General features: G+C 40.7%; 1 protein-coding gene across 1 annotated transcript; it reads right to left on the bottom strand.

The window, feature by feature from the left end:
- Positions 1–1186: 1186 nt before the first annotated feature.
- eepd1 (endonuclease/exonuclease/phosphatase family domain containing 1) lies at positions 1187–22988 on the bottom strand. The gene is made up of 7 exons (XM_080864048.1): positions 21857–22988; positions 12079–12130; positions 5727–5837; positions 5068–5202; positions 4605–4743; positions 4294–4488; positions 1187–1646 (listed from the first exon to the last, which is right to left on the bottom strand). Exons 1-7 carry the CDS (start codon positions 22804–22806, stop codon positions 1456–1458), a joined length of 1773 nt encoding a protein of 590 aa, XP_080720174.1. The 5' UTR covers positions 22807–22988; the 3' UTR covers positions 1187–1455.
- Positions 22989–24611: the final 1623 nt, after the last annotated feature.

The raw sequence follows: 24611 nt of genomic DNA, 5'->3' as shown, positions 1-24611 counted from the left end.
AGTTACGTCCCAATGCTTTGCTCGTGGACTCATTTCTTTATGTTCACACGAATGAACACGATTTTATTTGCAGACATGTGTGTAAACCTCCTCCTCCTCACACACAAGTGCGATCACTCCCACTGGGACAAGCACAAACAAAACTTTCATTTTTATTTTACGCTTTTCACTTATACTTCATTACAAAATATTCTTCTTTCCAAGCTCCTTAGACCCTTACCAAACATATATTAGATATACTGTTATGCCAAATTAATTGGAATACATACACTTCACCTTGTATTTCATCAGTTGGTTATAATCAGGATCATTTGGTCTCCTGGTATCAGAATCATGGGACAAATTCTTTCTCCAGGTTGCCTGCAGTAACTTTTTTAATCCAGCAGCTCTCACTACTGAGCAGCACATTAATCACTTCATGAGGAGTCATCCAACCATCACCAGCGTCATCTCTGCTGTCATGGGATCACGTGACTGCTCAGAGTCAATTTCTGATCTGATTGCTGTGTAAAGTGCTTTGTCAGTAAGGTCAATAAGATCAGTAAGACCTGAAAATAGCTCAAAGCTCATGTGGTAAAATCTGTGTGTGTTACAGGGCAAAAAAAAAAAAAAAAAAAAGTGGGGGGAGTGGTGCAGTGGGTTCAGGGGGCAGTGCCAGAGGAGGCTGGCCAATGCAGTTAGGGATCATCAGATCATGCCTCCCCTGCTTGAGCAGCACACAGGATGTGGAGGGAGAGAGGAGCTGAGAGAGAACAGCTGTGTACCAAAACAGAAAGAGCCAGTCGGCAACAGCAGCCCAGGAAGGCGTCAGTGCACATAAACAGTGCTTTTAAAACCCCGTGTGTGCCTCGTGCTGAGCAGTATAACACAAGTGTGTGTTACTCGGCTGTTTAATTTCAAAAGCAGTATTGTGAAGGTGGTTAACGACCAGTTTTAAGGGCAGCAGCAAAGCCCTGTGATGTCACTGTGCCTGGCAACGTTATTCTCAGGGAAGTATGGCAGTTCACATGCACACAAGCTTCACTTGTATAATTAAGCACACAGCTTTCATGAGCTCAGCAGCTGAGATTGAATCTTACTCTCCAGTGAACTATAAAAGATGAAGGACACAGCAGCGCCTGTAAAGAGATCCAGGTCATTCAGATGGTGCTCAAACTGTATCAATAAGAGTTCGTACAGACCGTGATCATCTATCAATTTATTTTTATTTTTCTATACATATATAAAATGTTTGGCACATTTCTTTTAAAATACATCATATTTTTGTCTAAACATTTGTTATGGCTTGAATATTTCTCATTTACGATTTTCCATTGATAACCTGAAACCCAAAAGGCAATCTTGGCACTTGTTCACATTTTGTAGGAAACTGCGCCACAGCAAACCGAGATAAAGCAGAATCCTGATAGGTTAAAATCTTCATGTCATTCAGTTCTGTCTTTGCTGCAGCCGATGTCACCGCTCATGTTTGGGCAGAATGTCTCCCCTGTCCACCACTGCCATACCAGGTCCGCTAAGCTCCTTAGGAGGTAGGTCTGCATAAAATTCTGCAAACACAGGGCAGTGATCAGAGGCCACACCGCCCCATGACCAGTTATCTGGGATCCAGGGGTTAGTTAAGCCTTCCCGAACTACCATGCAGTGGCCTGTCAAGAACAAAGGACACAAGAACAGTCAGGAGATACTTAGAACTTCATGCAACACAAATAATGCACCAAACTTTGATCTGATAGTAGCTTCTATAAAACTAGGATCACGTTCATCATACATTTGAGAAGTAACCATGTATCCTCTACTTTACACATAGTTTAAAATACATTTTTACATGTATTTTGTAATTATTTTTATCTTGAGACTCAACTTAAACTTTGATTGAGTGACTTCTAGTCTAAATAACTCAGGTGCAAGTGTGGCCTCAAAGTGCTTTTAACTAGGCTCAGACTTGTCTTGGCACACTTGGTAAGTTGATGATTTGACACTCAGATTAGACCAAACTTAGACTTGAACACCTGGTTTGACTTGTCATAACTGGAGACCAAATTTTAAATTGGTTTGGTGAACTCCAGAGCACACTTAGTCTTGTGTAAAGGACCTGAGAACTGACTTAACATTTAGTTTGTGTTCGGCATAAAACCTGACCTGTTTTTAACCAGACTTGAAACTAAAGCCAGCCTCGTTTTAAGACCGTTAATGAAAAACCTGACTTTACTTGTTTTATATGACTAGTTTATAAACTGCTATACATTTAATCGTTAGTTGCTTGTGTGACTTCTTTCTTTCTTTTCAATTCTTCTTCTTAAAAAGGAGTTTTTCCTTCCCACTGTTCATAGAGGCTCATCTGATTGTTAGGATTGTAAACATACAATATAAAGAACTAAACTGACCACCTGTGTAAAAGCAACGCTCGACTTGGACTTCTGTGATGACTCTATGTAGACACGCAGTGCTAACTAATAACACAAGAACTACATCTAAAATTATACAGGCGTAAGTTAGCATGTTATATGTTTGAGTTCCTGATAGTTAGAAACAAAGACTAAACAAGTACGGCTTGTTTGGAAGGGTCGCCAAGAGAAATCCCCATCTTTCTAAAACGCACCTCATAAAAAATTGGAGCTGTGCATAATGAAAACCCTGAGTGAGCTAAAATACAAGGTTCAAAGTTCTTTATTTGCCATTCGTGCATAAACCAGCAGGCACACTGGAACTCTTGGTCAGAGCTCTGTCAGTCATAGTACGCATGTTAGAAAGAGGCAGAAATAAACAAGACAGAACAAAAAATCTAAGTTGGTTTTACAAGCTCCTGAATCATGGAGGTGTACTCGGCTTATTTACTTATATACAGTTATGTAAAAAAATCAAATAAATGACAGAGTCAACGTGGACATTGCCACTTATCTTTAAAACTTCATATCAGTGTATCCAGACTATTTAACCTAGAGTCTTCTATCATGCCACAACTGAGCTCGATTCAGAGGATCAGACGGGAACTCTGATTGTTCTTTAACTCTGCAGGATCTCCATCTTCCATTTTAAAAAATTACATTATGAAAAATTGGGGTTTTTTTCACTATTTTAATATAATAACTTTCAAATATTCATTAACCCTTTCATGCATGAATTATGACAAATTTTTTTTAAGTATTTTTATTCATCTTTAGGGATGAAAAAAATGTTTTTTGAATTTCTTTTTTTTTTTAACGTTCTTTTCAAGGATTTTTCTTTCCTTTAAACATGTGCAGTTAGGTGGACAACTGGCTATTTTTAGGCCTTTCTGAGAATCGGTGTGGTTATGGCATGGTCTCAAAGCACCTTGAGGGAACTGTTGTGATTTGGTGCCAGAAAAATACAATGAATTGAATTTAAAAGCATCCTTCGTCCATCCACTCAGACTTCAGAAGAGCTGCTATTCCTCCTACAGTAATGGTCAGAAAGTTATCAAACTTACAACTATCATCTAATCTCTTCACAAACTGTGGAAACATCGCACTGGTCTTCAAACATCGTGGTTTCTGTGTCTCTGCACTCTTCATCCAGATTCTATGCAATACTTACTTTCAGGTGAAAAGAGGACTTTGGACCAACAGTCTAACAGCAGGATGGTAACATTTTTTCATTTTAGCTCAGATAATAAACTAAAAGAATTCTATTTTTCAGGATTGGCTTGATATTAGGAATGTGACAGTTGTAGCCTCTTTCCTGAAGACATCTGTGCACGGTGGCTCGTGATTTGCTAAGACCAGCCTCAGCCAAGTTCCTAAAATCAACTTTTGTTTTTTGCTTATACAGATGTTCCTACCATACTTTTAGTTTCTAGTCAACCTCTGATTAAAAAGCTTTGATATAGCTCTCTGAAATCAATCAGCCTTCTCAGCACAGATCCTCTGTGGCTTTCCCTCCATGGAGTGTCGATATCCGTCAGCGAGACAGCTGTCCATCCAACTACCTACTACCTACTACTACTACTAATAATAATAATTTGAGCGAACCAACATTTAAAATAAAGCAGAAGAAATCATATCAGGTCTAACCTGATTAAATTACAAAAAAAAAACTATTCCATAATATTCTAATATCCTGAGATGCACTTGTAATGTAAACTTAGCCAACTTTTGCCCTGAATTAATGAAACACGAATAAAACTGAACTGAACTAAATAACTTGAGATATGATGAATGCTGAATGAATTCACAGATAATTTCCCTTAATATGAAACCTGACCTTATCAAGACAACCTAAGAGAACTTTTTAATCTTAATCGGTGCAACTGTCCAAACACAACTGTACATGTACCTGAATATATCTTCTGCAGAGAACGGCTGACCCAGATGTTGTCCACGCAGCGGGTGCCCTGTGGTGAGCAGGTGGTGATGTTGGTGAACTGAGTGGATGGTATCAGGGCACAGAATTTCTCCTTTCTCAGTGTGTCCAGCTCTGAGCTCTGAGGAGAGCAACCAAAATTGCCCAACACTAGTAGATCCTTTTCACCTGCAAAGGAAGAAACGGAAAATAGGACAAGACGTCAAAAATGACGTCAGACTTTGCGGATCCGTCTACGGCGTCTGACACATGCGGTCTCGACTGGTCCGACCTGGCAGACTAACCTTTTAGTGTTCCCTGGATGCTGGGAGGGAGGCGTTGACACTTGGCTTCATCAGAGTTTTGGTTTTTGCCACCGGACTGCTCTGGTGAAGCAGGGGCTTGCATATGGACATTCACCACCGTCAGCTCAAATGAACCAATCTAATGGAAAAAGTCAATTTTTTGACCACTTAAATTTTTATCCTGCTAAGTAAAAAGAAGAACAATACATAAAACCAAAGAAATATGCAGCAGTGCATCAACCATGTGTTAGTTCTGGAGGTTTAAGAAAGTATTCAGATCCTAAACAATTACAAATGGATATTGTCTGATTGTTGGGCTGTTCTCTTCATCGTTCCAGGGTCTTATAGATACGGCTCTCTGAGACAGCTGTTGGTGGGTTTGGTGCCATATAAATAAAATTAATTGAATTGTTTTTTATAACCAAACACACATGAATTCAATGACAATAAATTATAGCCTTACTAAAAAGTGAGCCACATAGAGTGGATGGTGTACATGACTCCCATTTCCATTGACAGCAGGAGACTCCAAGACAAGGGCATCCTTCAGATCAATTCCTGAGGAGCTATCCCACAAAAAGCCAGAGTAGCTCACTCCCTGTGAACAGAGGGATGTATTAGTGTTAGATACGTTTTCAAAGGTTTATTTAATTAATATAAACTTTCAAGTCAATCTTCTTACTCTACTTATGATTTAGTCAATCACAGCTATTCATATGTCAGTTACATAAACATCTGACATGTAGTTTACTGATGCTGATTCTTAGAGTGTAAGCATGAAGGTAAACAGCTGCTGGTAATAGAGCTGGAGGGTCACTGCTATTTTTACAAAAGATCATTTCATATTTATTCCGCATGAAAGATCAGTCTGTGCAGTAGCACTACTATAGTTTTACTGCAGTACACCTCCAACAGTTCTAGATAATAAAAGAAACTGTAGTGGTTAAGAAAAAAAGTCACAGTGTTAAAAAATGTTAAAAACTCTCGACGGGTAAATTATTCAAATCGATTTCTGGGAACTGAAAACTGAACTGATTGATCTTCGGCAAAGTTTAGACTTTGATTTATTTTTGTGGATACAATTTAAAGTGTCGTTGTAACAGCTGCCAATGGTAAACCCACCTTGCTGGAATGGCCGGTGGGTTTTTCCGACACAACACTTTTCCACAGCCCTCGTGGCCATTTCCACTTCTGTAAACTGGCAAGTGTTCCTTGATTTAATTCTGCACAGAACTGCAACACATAAAGACAGGTTTGCCTGTTATTATATTACTAACTAAAAAGCAAATTAACATTTTGTAAAACTCTGGAAGCAACTGGCACAAAGTATCTAAAGCAACTTGGGGTTTGGTATCTTGCCCAAGGATACTGGAGCAGCCAGAGATTGAACCACCAGCCTTCGGATTAGAGATTATCTGCTCTACCTCCTGAGCTACAGCCAACCCAAATTATTATCTAATAGATAATTATTTAAATACAACATGGCAAACGGGTAATACACACACAAAAAACATTTTAAAAGTATTAAGTATCATCTTCTACCAATCTGCTTCGATATACAGGGAGTGCAGAATTATTAGGCAAATGAGTATTTTGTCCACATCATCCTCTTCATGCATGTTGTCTTACTCCAAGCTGTATAGGCTCGAAAGCCTACTACCAATTAAGCATATTAGGTGATGTGCAACTCTGTAATGAGAAGGGGTGTGGTCTAATGACATCAACCCCCTATATCAGGTGTGCATAATTATTAGGCAACTTCCTTTCCTTTGGCAAAATGGGTCAAAAGAAGGACTTGACAGGCTCAGAAAAGTCAAAAATAGTGAGATATCTTGCAGAGGGATGCAGCAGTCTCAAAATTGCAAAGCTTCTGAAGCGTGATCATTGAACAATCAAGCGTTTCATTCAAAATAGTCAACAGGGTCGCAAGAAGCGTGTGGAAAAACCAAGGCGCAAAATAACTGCCCATGAACTGAGAAAAGTCAAGCGTGCAGCTGCCAAGATGCCACTTGCCACCAGTTTGGCCATATTTCAGAGCTGCAACATCACTGGAGTGCCCAAAAGCACAAGGTGTGCAATACTCAGAGACATGGCCAAGGTAAGAAAGGCTGAAAGACGACCACCACTGAACAAGACACACAAGCTGAAACGTCAAGACTGGGCCAAGAAATATCTCAAGACTGGTTTTTCTAAGGTTTTATGGACTGATGAAATGAGAGTGAGTCTTGATGGGCCAGATGGATGGGCCCGTGGCTGGATTGGTAAAGGGCAGAGAGCTCCAGTCCGACTCAGACGCCAGCAAGGTGGAGGTGGAGTACTGGTTTGGGCTGGTATCATCAAAGATGAGCTTGTGGGGCCTTTTCGGGTTGAGGATGGAGTCAAGCTCAACTCCCAGTCCTACTGCCAGTTTCTGGAAGACACCTTCTTCAAGCAGTGGTACAGGAAGAAGTCTGCATCCTTCAAGAAAAACATGATTTTCATGCAGGACAATGCTCCATCACACGCGTCCAAGTACTCCACAGCGTGGCTGGCAAGAAAGGGTATAAAAGAAGACAAACTAATGACATGGCCTCCTTGTTCACCTGATCTGGACCCCATTGAGAACCTGTGGTCCATCATCAAATGTGAGATTTACAAGGAGGGAAAACAGTACTCCTCTCTGAACAGTGTCTGGGAGGCTGTGGTTGCTGCTGCACGCAATGTTGATGGTGAACAGATCAAAACACTGACAGAATCCATGGATGGCAGGCTTTTGAGTGTCCTTGCAAAGAAAGGTGGCTATATTGGTCACTGATTTGTTTTTGTTTTGTTTTTGAATGTCAGAAATGTATATTTGTGAATGTGGAGATGTTATATTGGTTTCACTGGTAAAAATAAATAATTGAAATGGGTATATATTTGTTTTTTGTTAAGTTGCCTAATAATTATGCACAGTAATAGTCACCTGCACACACACATATCCCCCTAAAATAGCTAAAACTAAAAACAAACTAAAAACTACTTCCAAAAACATTCAGCTTTGATATTAATGAGTTTTTTGGGTTCATTGAGAACATGGTTGTTGTTCAATAATAAAATTATTCCTCAAAAATACAACTTGCCTAATAATTCTGCACTCCCTGTAAATTAAAAGGACCCAGCTGGCAGGACTTGAAATTTAAAAATGAAATTAATATTTCAGATTTGAATATGAACATTTTATATTATTTTCTCAAAAGTAAGACATACGGATTTCCGGACATTCAATTTAAAGTCAACTTATACTTAGTGCGTGAGCAGCAGTTAATAGCAAACAATATGAAATCTTATTTTAAACCACTCAAACCGGCGCACAGTTATTAAAGCAAATGTTCAGTTGAATCATATATAAACTATCAGTCAAAAGTTTGGACACACGTTCACATTTCATGTTTTGTTTTTTTTTAAATTTAGATTCTCACTGAAGGCATCAAAACTATGAATGAACACAGATGGAATTATGTAGTAAATAAAAAAGTGTGAAATAATTCAAAACACGTTTATATTTTAGATTCTCCAAAGTAGCCACTCTTTGCTTTGATTGCTGCTTTGCTCACTCTCTGCAGTTTCTCCATGAGCTTCACGAGGTCGTCACCTGAAAAGGTTTCCAACAGTCTTGAAGGAGTTCAGAGATGCTGAGCTCTTGTTGGTCCTCCATCTCATCCCAAACCATCTCCACTGGGTTTAGGTCAGGTGACTGGAGGCCAGACCATCAGGTGCAGCACTCCATCTCTCCTTCTTGGTCACAGAGCCCTCACACAGCCTGGAGGTGTGTTCGGGGCCATTGTCCTGCTGAAGAATAAATGATGGGATGTGGCTGCAGGATGCTGTGGGAGCCATGCTGCTTCAGTCTGCCTTCAATTTTGAATAAATCCCCAACAGTGTCAGCAGCAAAGCCCCCCCACACCATCACACCTCCTGCTCCAGGCTTCACAGTGCATGTAGAGACCATCGTTCACCATCGCACAAAGACACAACAGGTGGAACCAAAGATCTCAGCTGTGGACTCATCAGACCAAAGCACAGATGGTCTAATTCCTCGTGTTTCTTGGCCCAAACAAATCTCTTCTTGTTGCTTTTCCTTAGTCGTGTTTCTCAGCAGCTATTTGACCATAAAGGCCTGATTCACACAGTCTCCTCTGAACATGTACAGATGTGTCTGCTACTGGAGCTGTGTGGCATCTATCTGGGCTCTGATCTGAGGCTGGTGACTCAGATGAATGTATCCTCAGCAGCAGAGGGACTCTTGGTCTTCCTTTCCTGGGGCGTCCTCATGTCAGACAGTTTCATCGTAGTCTTGATGTTTTTGCGACTGCACTTGGGGCCAAAGCTTTAGCAGTGTTGCAGACTGACTGACCTTCAGTCCTTACAGTAATGATGGGCTGTTGTTTCTCTTTACTTAGCTGATTGGTTCTCGCCATAATATGAACTCTATCAGTTGTCAAACAGAGCTGTGAGCTGTGCACCAACCTGACCGCTGCACAACACAACTGATGGTCCCAACCCCATTAACTCTTTCACGCACAGTGGTCACTACAGTGGGCAGCTATTCAAAGGCTGTTTTCTTGTATTTGCGTCAGTGTTGATGGTATGATGAAAGGTGATGTTGTCCACATAAGTTAACATGTAAAAAACTTTTTTTAAAGTACATGTATAAAAGAAAGTTAAAAAATCTTTTTTCATGCCTAAAGATGAATAAAAATCCTGATCGAGGTTATCAGAATTCCTGCATGAGAGGGCGAGAAATTCCACAAATGAACCCTGACAGGCACACCTGTGAAGTGAAACCATTTCAGGTGACTACATCATGAAGCTTATTGAGAGAAGGCCGAAGGTTTGCAGCGCTGTCGACAAAGCAAGATTTGTCAGATTCGTCAAAGCATTACTTTGACAAATCTACAATATAAGACATATTTAGAGTTATTTATCCTTTTTTTCTTTGCTACATAATTCCATGTATCTTTCTTCATATATGTGATGTCTTCAGTTTGTATCTATGATGTAGAAAGTAGTAGAAATAAAGAAAAACCATTAAATAAGAGGTTGTGTCCAAACTTTTGACTGGCAGTGTTTAGTGCCAAGTCACAAAAATCACCTCAAGGTGCTTTATAGTTTAAGGAAAAAGACCCTGCAGCAAAAACCTCAAACGACCCCCTTTAGCAAGCACTTGGCAACAGTGGGAAGGAAAAACTCCCTATTAGCAAGAGGAGGACTCTGCCAGAACCAGGCTCAGGGAGGGGCAGCCATCTGCCACAGCTGGTTTGAGGTGATGGGAGGGAGCCAGAGATTAATAATAACAAATGATGAAATGCAGAGTGAGCAGAGTAAGCACATAGTGAGTAAAATATGTGAGTAAAGAAGCAACAATCAGTGCATCATGGGAACCCCCCTAGAGCAGTGGTCCCCAACCCCCGGGCCTCGGACCGGTACCGGTCCGTGAGTCGTTTGGTGCCGGGCCGCGAGAGTTGAGGCTCAGGTGTGAAATGTGTGGTTTTCAGGGTTTTTATCAGTTTTCAGTGTTATTTTGTTATCGTTTTTATCGTTAACTCGGTTTTCCTGGGTCTTTTCACGTGTGTTATGAATAAATGTTCTTTTTTTCGGTACCGGTACTAGTTTTATTTTGTTGTATTTATCCGCGACACCTTAAAGGCCGGTCCGTGAAAATATTGTCGGGCATAAACCGGTCCGTGGCGCAAAAAAGGTTGGAGACCGCTGCCCTAGCACCCTAGGCCTTCTGTAGAGCAGCTAGAGGAGGAGTCATTGCTGGATCGCTGGAGTTCAACTATATGTCTTATCAAATTGGAACGTTTTAAGCCTAATCTTAAAAGCAGAGACGTTTTCTGTCTCCCAAATCCAAACTGGGAGCTGGTTCCAAAGACCAGGAACCTGAAAGCTGAAGGCTCTGCTTCTACTTTTAAATATCCTCGCAACCACAGCTTGATTTGGACCTCTGTTGGAAAGCCACATTCTAACTTGCATAATAACCAGAAGTTCCTTTTATCACTATACCACAACCTCCCATGGCATTCAAGCCCTTGTGATGTGTGTCGATCTGTTATATAGAAGGTTTTGGTATAGGATGGGGTTTCAGTTAAAGCGCGAGTTACGACGTAGATTTCCTGAAGGAGTATAATTTACACGTAAGCCCTAGAGTCCCTAGAGTGAAGTGCTCTATTGGAGTGACACGGTACTACGAAGTCTCTAAGATAAAATGGAGTCTGATTACTCATGAAGTGCCAATTCACCTCAGTGGTCATAAGGTACTATAAGATCTTTAAGATATGACTTTAGATAAGCGGAAGAAAATGGCTATAATTTATTGATTTGTTATTCAAAATCTTTATTCATTAAAGTTGTTCATGTGTGTCACGTGACTACATTCTGAATGATACCCGGCACAATGTGCCAGACTTTTCAGCAACAATTTATTAATTATTCAGATGTTAATCTGTTATATTTTAATAACACATGAGCATCTTCTGTAGTAACGCTGTAGTATAGTTAAACTTAACATTCGTTTATTATTTTAAAGTTTTTTTCTTCCTTTTCTATTTGGAGTTTAATGTGTAATATTTATAACACACGATGTGAGGTGCTGCCCAGTTAAGTGACATGAAGAATGGGATTAATGGTTTCAGAGTTTTTAAATATTGTTTATTAAACGGTTCTCAAACGTAAGCTGACGTCTGAGTGTTTCTTAGTTTTAGACTAGTCAGTTATGTGGTCAAATTTATTTCCCTCGTTTAGTCAACTAAGAAAATAGTTGCCAGAAACATCCCAACTAAATACATCTGCCCCCTTACTGTGACCAGCCCAGAGAAACGGGACATCGCTCCTCTGTCAGCTGTGACAAAAGAACAAAAACACAAGCCAAATGTACACAGAGCGGACCAAGCCAACAGACTCCTTCCAAGACAGGAGTGAAAACAGTTTCCATCGAACAATGAGCTTAAGTCAGATGATGCAAACCGTCTCCAACAATGAATTAGATCCCAGACAAGCCCCCACTTGTTACAAGTTGGCCCATAGCCAGTGACAAAGAGGGGGGGACGAGACAGGATGTGTTGCTAATCATTATGTTATTCACTAAAAGGAAATATGACAAATATAAGTTACGAGAAATCAGTAATGACATGAATGAATGAATGAATGAATGAATGAATGAATGAATGAATGAAATGTGCGCTAATGTTGGCAGCAGTGTGACGGAAAAAATAAACTAAAATTTGAGGGTGTCAGTCTTGGGAGCGAGAGCACAAGAGTATTTTTAACTCAGGCGTACTTAAACCACATGGCTGTAACCCAATCAATTTAACGATCCTCTCCATCACTGAAACCCTGCAGAGTATACACAAAGACAAGCTGCTGTCACATTTCTGATTCCTGCTGCCCGTGCAAGCAAGTCACCTCATTTACAATAGAAGTTGGGATAAGTGTAATTCATGTTCCACTTTACCTTATCAATAGCCTCGTGCTCCAGCAGGTCTTGCACTGCCAGTAACTTGATACTGTAATAAGAGAGAGAATGCATTTTTTTAAAAATGTACCTTTACACGTACATCATATACATACATATGCATTATTTACCCAAATCCTCTTAAAATAAATAATTAGTTGAAAAACCTGATAGAAAAGCATGATAATGAAACCCACTGACAACAAAAGGACACTTTGGGCATTCCTCCTGTCATTACTACATGGTTTTCCAGTGGTCTGAAAAAGTGATTGCCCCCTAAACACCCTTAGCAGCAACAATTATTGATGGTAATTGTAAAGACAGTTATTGATGGTATCGTAAAACCATTAAAATATATATTCAACTTGTCGTTTCAAAAAGGAGTTTTTCCACAAAAAATGAAAGTTGCTAAAGTTATTCCCATTTACAAAACCGGTGAAAGACATCATTTTACAAACTATAGACCAGTGTCAATACTCTCCCAGTTCTCTAAGATAATGGAAAAACTCTTCATAAAAAGATTTGACAGTTTTGTGGAAAAATATGAATTAATGACAGATAGTCAGTATGGGTTCAGAAACAACAGATCAACAGCTTTGGCACTGATAGATTTAATGGAAAAGATAACGGAATGTATGGATAATAAGAGGTATGCGCTCGGAGTTTTCTTAGATCTAAAGAAGGCGTTTGATACTGTTAATCATGAAATTCTATTAAAAAAACTGGAAAAGTACGGGTTTAGGGGAGTGGTTTTGGAATGGTTAAAAAGCTATGTAGGGAATAGGCAACAATATGTACAAATAAATGAATATAAATCTAATTTGATGGATATAGCTTGTGGAGTACCTCAAGGTTCAGTACTGGGTCCAAAAATGTTTATTATGTACTTAAATGATATCTGCAGAGTATCGGAGATTTTAAAGTTTGTAATATTTGCAGATGACACAAATATACTGTGTGCAGGTGGGGAATTGCCACAGGTTTTGGAAATGATCACACAGGAATTAACGATATTAAAGAAGTGGTTTGATATAAATAAATTATCATTGAATCTAGATAAAACAAAATTTATGTTGTTTGGAAACCAAAAGAAAAACATCGAAGTAGAAATATGTGTTGACAATGTATATTTAGAAAGAGTAAATGAAATAAAATTTCTTGGGGTGATCATCGACCACAAGCTCTGTTGGAAGCCACACATTACTTATGTTCGGGGGAAATTGGCACGGGGCATTGCCGTCCTGGGAAAAGCAAAGCATATGTTGGATCAGAAAGCACTGCACATTTTATACTGTGCTTTACTACTGCCATATATGAGCTACTGTGTAGAGGTCTGGGGAAACACATACAAAAGTAACACACAAACAATAACTATAATACAGAAAAGGGCCATTAGATTAATAAATAATGTAGGGTACAGGGACCATACAAATGCACTCTTTGTCAAAATGCAAGCTATTAAATTCCAAGACTTGGTGAAGCTTAAAACAGCGTAAATAATGTATAAAGTAAAAAAATAAATTGCTTCCAAAAGAAATCTGTAAATTGTTCATAGAAAGAGAAGGTGGGTATAACTTAAGAGGGAAATGGAATTTAAAAATACAAAGTGCTAGAACAACTTTAAGAACTATGTCTATCTCAATTGCAGGAGTTAAATTATGGAACAGTCTAACAGAAGAAATAAAAGACAGTCAAAACATAAAACAGTTTAAAGTAAAATATAAAAACCTAATTTTAAATAAGTATAAGAATGAAGAAAACGGGGTTAACCCAGGATGGTAATGTTGCTGGTAATGGTGTTGCGGTTCTTTTTTGGTTGTTTTTTTGTTTTGTTTTGGTTTGTTGTTTTTCCATAACTTGTGTATCTGCAAATATACACATTCTGTATTTTTCATATGAAAGAAACTATACTGTGGTGGGGCTTGCTAATTTCTTGTTTTTGATTTATGTATGTTATGTTTTGTTTTACTTCATATGTTTATATGTTTCATATGTTGTTTGTTTAATTTAAGACAAAAAAAAAATTAAATGAATGAGAGGTAAAACTTGAGGGGGTAGGGACAAATAAGTAAATACTTCAGCCTACTCCTTTTCAAACAAATAATGGAATGATATTTTGTAATGATTGTGAAGGCACATGTTTGAAATGTTTGAAATAAAAATGAACTGAACTGAACTGAACAACTGCAATCAAGTGTTTGTGTTAACTGGCAGTGAGTGTGTCCCAGCGCTGTGGAGGAATTTTGGCCCACTGATCTTTCCAGAAATGGTGTAATTCAGCCACACTGGACGGTTTCAAGCAGGAGCTGCACTTTTAAGGTCATGCCACAGCATCTCAGTCACGTTCATGTCAGGACTTTGACTGGGCCACTCCAAAGTCTTCATTTTGTTTTTCTTAAGCCACTCACAGGTGGACTTGCTGATGTGTGTTGGATCATTGTCCTGCTAAAGAACCCAACTGCACTTCAGCTTCAGGTCACAATAGATGGTCACCATATTTTACTGTTGGTATGATGCTCCATTTCGAAAATGTTGTCTTACTTTTACACCAGATGTAATGTGACATTTCCAAACAGTTCAACGTTCGTCTCATCAGTCCACAGAGTGTTTTCCCAAAAGTCTTGGAGATCATCACAATGTTTTCTGGCAAAACTGGGATCAGCCTTTATGTTCCTTTTGCTCAGCAGTGGTTCTCGTCTTGGAACTCACCATGCAGGCCATTGTTGCCCAGCATCTTTCTTATGGTGGAGTCATGAACGCTGACCTTAACTGACACGACTGAGGCCTGCAGCTCCTTGGATGTTGATCTAGGATCTTTTGTGACCTCCTGGGGTAATTTTGGTCAGACACTCTTTGGAAAGTTCACTAGCTTCCATGTTTTCGATTTCATTTGTGGATAATGGCTCACGAGAGCCTTTGAGTTTGGATTTTTTCCCCTAATAGACTAATAAATACCCTCATTTTGAAACTGCATTTTGTGTTTACTTCTTATCTTTGCCTAATATTTAGGTTTATTTGATGACCCTGAAACATTTACGTGTGACAAACATACACAAAAAAACACTTTTCACACCACTGTATATAGTACTGGGTGGACCACGTTCATTTTTTCAGGTTACTTTGAAACTCAACCGTACTGGTTAGAGTTAATCATCAGAACACCCATTTTGTATTTGTAAATTAAAATTTATAAACTTAAAATTTATTTTTCCCCAAACATTGTATCAGAACATTGAAAAATTAAAATTATTACTAGCTATGAAGTAATGTGAGGGATGACTCTGTTTTATAGAAATCTTCTAACATTAATGGAACTTTTAGCCTTAAAAGTTCTGAGCATTTCATTTCTTCTTTCTACCCTCGCACTGCATCTGCACAGCATTTATGACTTACTGGTACCAAGCAAAGCTGAGATCAGTTTTTCTAGGAGATCGTCATGTATTATGGTTGACTCAGCATAGTAAACACACAGCAAACTTAGGCCAAATTTAAAGTTTCTTTTAACAAACTGGCAGACAGCTGAGAAAATAAGACTCTTTATAGACACACTTTAGACTGTTTGAAATTCAATGTGCCAACACTGCATGAAGGAGGGGCCTTTACAGCCCAATAAATATTGAACTGTTTACTTTTCAAATGACTTCCCAGATCAACAGTCAGCTTAATAAAATGCTATACATTTCTAACAGGCACTTTTACTCTGAAGATGAGCTGCTTTGCATTGCATTTTGCAACACAGGTGAGACACTCAACATTACAGCTGCTGGCTGCTTCCTGTCAGCTGATCCTCAATGAAACCAGGGATGCACAAGCATCATAAGTAATGCCGTCAGTCAGGAGTCAGAATTGAGTTACAACATGTCACATGACATGGCACAATTCAGCCATGATCAGACCGCCACGTTGATTCAGTTATACAGGATTCATGTCAGACAGAGAAAAAGAGCAGAGTTCTTCTCCTTTAAAGATGGGGACCGATTCTCATCGCCAACAGTCATTTGACAACTGTGGGTAACGTGGAGAAGAGATGTGTGTGCAACACCTGGTATCTGCTCAAATGGAGCAGTTTCCAGACATTTCTGCAACAACTAGTGATGTTTTCAAAGAATCAACATAAACTGTGACTGTTATAGCAAAGATTTTCTACACGCTGTCAATACATACCAACACAAAAGGAAGAAAAGCTGCACTGAAGCTACCGTCTCAGCCATTTGTACTTGTGCTACTATAAATAAACATCACAGCTGTTTCTTCAGCACTCTCATGCTCAGTGTGCCAATTCCATCTATCCATCCACGACTACACACCAGTAGTTCCAGTTTTCAACCTCCTTTACTGGCAGTGGTCTAAATGTGGCCCTTCAAAGGATTAAGGGTAGCTGAGGTCCTTATAAGCATCCCCAGCAGGTCTTCTAGAGAACTCCACCTGCCTGGGTGAGGAGGAAACACACCACCAGCCCATCCACATTTTTACATCGACTTCACTCCTTTTATTTAAAAAAAACAACAACAAAACAAAACAAAGAAAAGAAAAGAAAAGGAAAAAATAAACTTTAGTCCTTCATAATTCTATGTGTGATTGCCAATTTGAAGCTAGACTCCACAAACAGCCAGATGCATTAGAGACAGCGCTCTGAAAGCTACTGGCTACGGCTAAACAGTCTTTGTAGGACGATGACAATAACAACAGCCATCTGCATCAACTGAAGACTAAAAATAAACATTGAATAATGTGCAAATCTGGTTCCACACTTTTGGACTCTACTGATCACATGCATATATGACACTGCAGTCTTACAGTCTTCATGCAATAGTTCCCTAAAACTCCATGCCTGTAGTCAGTCTGTCCTCAGACCACCAAGAATAAAAGCTGTTTTGAGCTCCTCTGTTATTTACAGTGCGGTTGCCACAACAGGTTGCTCAGATTGTTTTGATTTGTTACACCGGATGTCCTTCCTGATGATTCGTGTTTACTCCTGGGAATTACATTTTGCTCAGTTGTAAACTTCTACATTATGCAGCTACAACCAAAGCACCAAGAATAAAAAAACAACACCAGCAAAAACCCAAATGACTAAATGAATGGAAATATTTCAATAGCACCAAAGAGCAAAAACAACTAAATATAACACAATGACTCACGAGGCCTCTCTGAGTCACTGTTAGTGAATTAGTATTTAACAGCTGATCAAAATATTGATTTCTTTTGTTCTAGAAACATCGCAGCAGGAAGTCCATGTTTAAAAGAATCAGCACCTCAAAGTCGTACGAACGGTCAGAATCTTTAACACAGGTCGAGGATCGGCCGCAGTCTTTCGTGCTCGCTTATCAACCAGAGATCTAGACAGAGTTGCTCATTAGCTTTAGATGTTCTCAGACCATCACTGAAAAACACAAGTTTAGTTACATGTTGTTTATTGCACAGAGGTTTTTTGAATGCTCAGTTCAGATAAAATGATTAAAATCCTGACGAACATTTCATTGTTGAAAACAATAGCAATGTTTTTAATTCATTATCAAGTTAAATTTGCATCTCTGAAAATGCAAATAAACCCTCGTGCTCCCTGTTTTCTCCTGATTCAGTACACATGGCATAAAAACAGAGCGTCTCATGATTTAAACTCCAGCTGGGTAAGTATGTGTGGAGGTTCATGTTCCTCCTGTGCCTGCTGGGTTTTCAATGGTACTCCAGGTTCTACTCAATTAGACTAATTGGTGTTTGATCCTGTTAATGAACCTCTGCAGCGCTCAGTCTATATAACCCTGAATACTGAAAATGTGACAAACACATCAGGGACACACACACATGCACACACACACACACACACACACACACACACGCACACGCTCCGTGGATACATCAAGGGCAAATCATGGTTCAGTATCTTGCCAAAGGACGAGAGTAGAGGGATCAAACCACCTGATTGGTTAATGACCGAGGCTACCTCCTGAGCAACAGCTGCTCCAAACTAATTATGGCTTCTTCTTTTTTTAACTTGTGCTGTTTTACTTGTGTTCTTTGATTTGTATCATGCTTTTCATTATTCTTTTAGCTGTAAAGCTTTGATCAGTGGCTGTTGTTTTAAAAAGTTTTAAAAAGCTGTTTTTTACCCTGTTCAGACCACATTTTGCTGGACTCCGTTTCACTTTTCTAGCACCTGCATGTTTTCACTGCTCTGCCACACTGGCCCACCTGAGACGCTGAACAGCTTGGTGTTGATGGGATTATAGGCAGAAACTTTGTCCACAGATCCTGTTTTCAGAATAAACAGCCTGCAGTCCCACAGACAATACCTCCTTCCTCCCCTGCAGGTCTGATCGCTCTGAGAGCATGCAACGCTCCTGCTGCTTAAGATCCTGATCCTCCCATTTCCACTGGCAAGGATTCAAACACCCACAGTCTGAGCTGCCTATTAGCCATCTCATCAGGGCAACACTGGTAACTGTAAGCCACGACTCTATGGCCAAGTCTATAGAGGTAGACAAAATTAGTTGGGTTTACAGCAAGAAAAATACACATAAGCATAAGAGTAAATGTTGCATAAAGACTCGTCAGTGTCACTCTGACAGTAGCAACCACTGATAATGCCAAACAGGACTTCATATTAGCTGCTTCAATGCAGACACAAGTGAGACACGGTGAAGCATCAGTGGCTGCGTCCTTTGAGCGTCACATTTGAAGACTGATTAAGTCACAACCAGGAGACGAAGGCTGTCCACATGGGCTCGTCCAAAAGCAACCCACAAATGCGTTCTTTTCCCCAGATTTACAGGTTGCACCAGGTCCACCCTGTCCCAATATTCATCGCACATCAGTGATTGAAGGATATTTGGAGGGAAAAAATAGGAGCCGGTCCAAGAAACTGGTCCAGTTTCCAGGTATAAACTAATGAACGTAAGTACTGGGCTTTTATCTCACTCAAATGTCCAAAATACAAAAATAACAAAAAATCTTTCAACATTAAATTTCGACATTTTAATTCAGTCCCATATGCTTTGGATGGTTAGTTAGTTAGGTTAGCTGGCTAACAAAGCTGGGCCTGTTTGGCCCCCTCGTATATGACAGTATATCAGCAGAAGCACCTCATACCAACTGTCAGGCATGGTGGTGGAGGTGTGATGATCTGGGCTCATGTTGAGGCCACCAGACCTGGACACCTTCTAAATCAACCATGAACTCCTTTGTATCGTAAAGTGAGAGTGAAAGATGATTCCCTTCATCCCTCTTTGTTGGTTAGTTGTACGTTTGTGCACATTATCAGATAGGCAACAATCTGTCAAATACACAACTGAGGTGCAGCAACCACAACAAACCTAAGGTGAGAGTGTGAGAGAGCTTTAGGTCCAGGATATCGGGCAGCATTTATAATAATAGCACACTACTTTACGCATTATTAATTAATTCAATTACTTTTCATATAACAAAAATCATGGCGTGCCTCTGCTCATCCAGTCATTATGGATCAGGAAGTTCAAGAGAAATTAAAGGGAAGACAAAGGATCTAACATCAGTGATCTGTCTAAAGCATGCTGGGTGCACCGTCGTCAGTACTCTCTGTGAAGTGTCGACGCAGGAGGGGAAGTAGATGCGTCCCAGCTGACACAATAGAACAGAACTGCCCACCTTGTTTGGGACACTGAGAGACACGGTCCATATTTCATAAATGCTTCAAAAGCAGGGAAAGAAGAATTCAACAGTAAGAAACATTAACACCACATTATCAGCTTGCATGCTTTGATCCATATGAACCTTGCTATTAGGAGCTTAAGTCAGCTCTTTTCACTTCCCTATAGTCAGGATGACTGCAGCCAGCTGAGTCTAACTCCACATCCCTGATAGGCTGTTTGGGCCGAGAGCAGTTTGTGCAAACTTTGGTGAAAAAAAAAATAGAGTTCATTGAACTGTAGTAGCTGTCTGCTTTTGCCTGGAGGAAAGTCATGAAGTGTGTAAACTTAGACTGGGTCTTATGATTACTAACCCAGCAGTTTGTCACTGTGCAAACATACTGAGTCTCCTTCACAGTGCCCTCCTGCTGCTGCTGTTCCTGCTCCTCACTAACAATGATCACAACACCATTACTGACTTTAGGCCGTACTTGACACAGTTTGCTCTGGAAACCACGGTGAAGCTCTATAGATGGCTTTAAGAACTTTTTTTGTAATATTAAAAAAGGGGGAGTATCAATTAAACACCTTACCAAACTTTAGCTTCTCGTTTATCCATGAGAGAACAGAAGAAAGAGCCTAGCCACTGAGATTTAAACCCTAATGCCTGATTTGCGTTGCTGCTGCGCTCTGCCTATACTCTCCTTTTTCACAGCCACTCATGGTCTTCACAGGTATATACACCCAAAGTTTTTCCACAGAGTCTTATGTTTTCACTGTATGCAGACCAATGCCTGGAAAGAAAATCAGCACCGCCAAGTCTTTGGCCACGGTCCTCAGACGGAGAAGGTTGTAGTGGCCACTCTGGGTCAGGGACAAGATGGGATGAAGAGCTCAGTCATTCAAGAGCTGAACATCCCACCGGGAGGAGGCCCCGGGGCAGACACAGGACACGCTGGAGAGATTAAATCTCTCAGCTGGCCTGGGAACGCATCGGTGTTCCCCTGGATAAGCTGGAGGAGGTGGCTGGGCAGAGGGAGGTCTGGGCATGCTTGCTTAGGCTGCTGCCTCCACGATCCAGCCCAAGATAAGCCAAACAAAATGCATGGATGGATTTTTATTTTGTTTTAGTTTGTTTTCTGCTTAAAAGAACATTTTCACTGGTGGAATATGAACCACGGTCCACTGTGCTCTTTATTCATTTCACAAGTCTGACAGGGAATCTGAGAATGTGTCACCCTGCAGCACAAAACTGGCTTGACCTCAATCACGAAGCCCTGATAATGTTTTTCGCCTGCTGTCTCGGGGTAGAATTTTCATGTATTTTGTATGATACATTTTCCCTTTCATATGCATCTGATGGCTTTATAAAAAAAGATGCATGATGCGAGTTTTATTCTGGACATAAAACCAGATTTAACGCTACAAAAAACTCGTCAGGTCACGATTAAGTTTGGTCTGTTAAATCCCAGATTTATGCTTTTGTAAAATCAGGTGATGACTCTGAACTTTTCTTTTTAAACAATGTTCTCTTATTTTCTTTCTGCAGTAGTTTTAATGATGTTTCCACATTTTTGAACCCATAAATGACAAATAACACAAAGCAAAGAGCTACTTTGGTGTGCTGTAGTCTTTTCACAGTCTGGGTTTTGTGAAGTCTGAAATATGCACAACATAAACCTGAAACAAAGAGCCATCATTCCTGCACGACTGTCATTCAAATCAAATCACTATTTAGGTTTCTGCACAAGAACACTTGGGCCTGCGCGCAGTAATGTTGTGGGAGGGGTTCGTCCTGTTAAGGCTCCGTGAGTGGCTGTAGGTGTCCTTTGGTGTGTGGACGGCACAGCTGGCATATCCTGACATAATGACTATCAGCACACATGCAGCTGACTGTACGTTGTGCGCATTTAGTGTGATGGAAAAATGAAACTCGAGTTGTTTTGTTTATTATCTTACAAACTTTCATTCATTAAGACTGTTATTGTGATTTCGCGCAATATAAATAAAAGTGATTGAATTTAATAAAGTGAGTTATTCAGTATTTTGCCGGATGCACGCACAGAAATCAGACACACGTCCGAGACCACTTAAACAATAAGCTTTCCTCATCTGCCCACGCTTCAGTAACCACGCGGCCTTCAGGTGTGATGAGTGTGTGTGCAGGTACTCACTCATTCTCGAGCAGGGTCATGCACACCACCTCCCTGACCCCCGGGTTGTTAGCCTTGTCGCACGAGCAGCCCTGCAGGCTCCAGGTGGCCACGCGCACTACGGACTTCCCGTCCCGGAGCCCCAGCGGGCGATCCACCTTCGGCCGCACAGAGACGATCTGGGTCGGGCCTCCAGGTGGGAGGTCCAAGTCGTCGCTGCCCAGACTAAAGGAAGAGGGGCTTGGGTGACACTTGGTGGTGCCGGGGAGCCCTGCGTTCGTGTTGGTGGAGGGTGCCCGGGAGCGCTCCACGAAAACTTGGAACCGGATTTTGTCGAGCAGCGAGCTGTTGATGTGCTTCACCTTTACCAGGTCCTCGATGCTTTTAAATGGGCCGTGCTCCGCGCGATACGAAACCACGTTCTTTGCAATCGTTTCCGTGATACCGCGAATACTCATGAGCTGCGCCGGGGTGGCGGTGTTGATGTTCATCCCGGTGTAGAACTGAGAGTCCAAGTCTTTGCGCAGTGACGACGGAGAGTGTTGGGAAGAACTGGTCCTGCTAGAAACGCAGATTTCCAGTTTGATCACCTCCAGCTTGGTGGCCCCGACCCCGCTTACCAGCGCCAGGTCCTCCACCTTTTTAAAGCCACCGATACAGTCCCGGTACTGCACGATATTCCGCGCAACTGTGCGATTAACTCCCGGCAGAGTCATGAGCTCCTCCTCGGTGGCGATGTTAATGTTCAGCCGCTCTTGATTCACCAAAATGTGGCTGAAATTGCAGGCGGCGCTGAATTTGCGCTTGCCGCAGCTGAAATCAGTGGGGTCTTTGGGGATGGAGCGGTGGCAACCCAGACTCCCACCCATGGCTAGGATCGGTGCAGTGGACAGGCAGAGGCCCGCGCCAGAGAGTACGTTCTGAAACACGGCGGTTACACGGCAGCATTCATTAAAGATAATATTGGACATACGCACCACCCGAGCCTGCGCTCAGCCCTGGTTCATGCCGCACACAGCAGTCCTCCGAGTCACAAGCGACAGATCAGAGCAGGCAAACTTTGCCCTATGGTATTGCGCAGTGTGACCGCCCACGGGTCAGCCTCCACCTCACTCGCCTTTGATCACATCAATACAAATCGTTGCTGGAGAAGTCTGTCAAGCGCCCAGCTCCACACCGCCGCACACCGGAGTACTTGTCAGACTTCAAAATAAAAGCAAGCCATCAGCGTCACTGGTTCAAATCAATCATCAGCTCCAATGACAAGTGAACACATAAATACACAGTGTAGGAATAACCAACAGATACATTAACGCGGTTTAATAATGATTTTCTTTCACATTTAATAATTTATATTTTGTGAGATTTTGTCTAATCAGGATTTGGCCCGATGAAATAAAACTATTTACTTGTAGTTTTACTTTTACACTGTGTAACGTCAATCGTTTCTAAAAACAAAACAAAAACATAGGAATAGCTCAGCCATGTTATCATAACACTCATTACATTTAGAAATATTGTTTTGTAGTTCGAAGCCGGGAGGTTTTACCTGGCGTTTGGCGTTTATTTTGAAATGTCTGGTTTGTTGTTTCAACCGTTAACAGTAGGGGGCGTGTCTTTCTATGTGATATCTAAATGTTTTCTGTCACTGAGGAAGAGGATCTGATAATATACATACATGTAAATTGTTTTAAGGGCTGCAGCCAAACGTAGATTTGGTTTTATTTAGGATTAATCATTTATTTTTCACCGTCGAGCTCTGCTTTTCTGAACACAGTACAGAAATGTTGCTGTTGCAGCTCAGTGCAGGATTTTTTCTTGACTTCATAATTGTATTATTTTTAAGTTATTCCAAAGTGAAATGAATATTAAATGCTGTTTTACACAAAAAGATTCTGAGAGGTGTAATATGAAGTTTTCAAGATCATTTGTGTCACAATATTACAATTATAACCTCCTGAGCTAACCTATGCTGGATACATTCAAGCTGTTTGTCACATACCACATCTCCAGAGTGCTCCACTCATGGTTTTCTCTCTCTCTTGTTCTCCTTAGAAAAACGATGTAACCTCCAAAATGTGACCAAATCACTAGTTTTTGCAGTTATTGTTGAGGCAGTTACAATGCAACACCCCTCTGTGTGTAGGACTTAATAATCGTCATAATAATAGTAATGGTAGGATTCTGTAGTGTGTGTTATGCTTGGCTAAAATCTTTATTATTCTAGTTGAGTTGTGGCATGTATCGCCTCCAGCGCTGCACAGAGATCCTTGTACCAGATCAATCAGCTCAGCGGTGAAACAACAGTTATTATATTTTCTGGCTACTTGTTAAACCATTTTTTAGTTAGTAAAAATATTCTCACCAAAATATCCCCCAAAGCTGTCCCCATTCAAGTGATTGAATGGACTCGGTCCGACTTCTGAACTAACAGAGTGGGAAAAGAAGATGAACATTTGTCGTCTTCATAATTATTGTCAGCGTTTCTTCACTTTTCTACTTGTGCAGCTTTCCATTTGCCTCTTCTCCAGCACAGCGCTCTTGTCAGGTCATCCTGCTCAAACACACGAGGCATTATTAGGTGATGGAGACCTGCTGTGCTGGTCAGCCTCCCCTGACACCACACTCTGAACTTCCTTCTCCATCCCTCCCCTGCTGCTGAGCTGCAAACCACACCCCATCGCAGAGAGGATGCCACTTTAGTGCCCAGTGTTTGTTCATCAATGACTTTTGGAAGCTCTTTTTCATCTTGTGCCTAGGACTCACATTTATTCGC

This window comes from Rhamphochromis sp. 'chilingali', assembly GCF_963969265.1.
Source record: "Rhamphochromis sp. 'chilingali' genome assembly, chromosome: 17".
NCBI lineage: Eukaryota > Metazoa > Chordata > Actinopteri > Cichliformes > Cichlidae > Rhamphochromis > Rhamphochromis sp. 'chilingali'.
The sequence above is the reverse complement of the archived record's forward strand: the minus strand, read 5'-3'. Positions and strand labels throughout refer to the sequence as shown.

Excerpts from the sequence above, each read along its gene's own strand:
- eepd1 (XM_080864048.1), bottom strand. The coding sequence starts at position 22,806 with ATGTCCAATATTATCTTTAATGAATGCTGCCGTGTAACCGCCGTGTTT. Across the intron at positions 12,131-21,856 it reads ATGACCCTGCTCGAGAATGA|TATCAAGTTACTGGCAGTGC; the intron begins GTGAGTACCTGC and ends CTCTTATTACAG. Across the intron at positions 1,647-4,293 it reads TCTGCAGAAGATATATTCAG|GCCACTGCATGGTAGTTCGG; the intron begins GTACATGTACAG and ends TGTTCTTGACAG.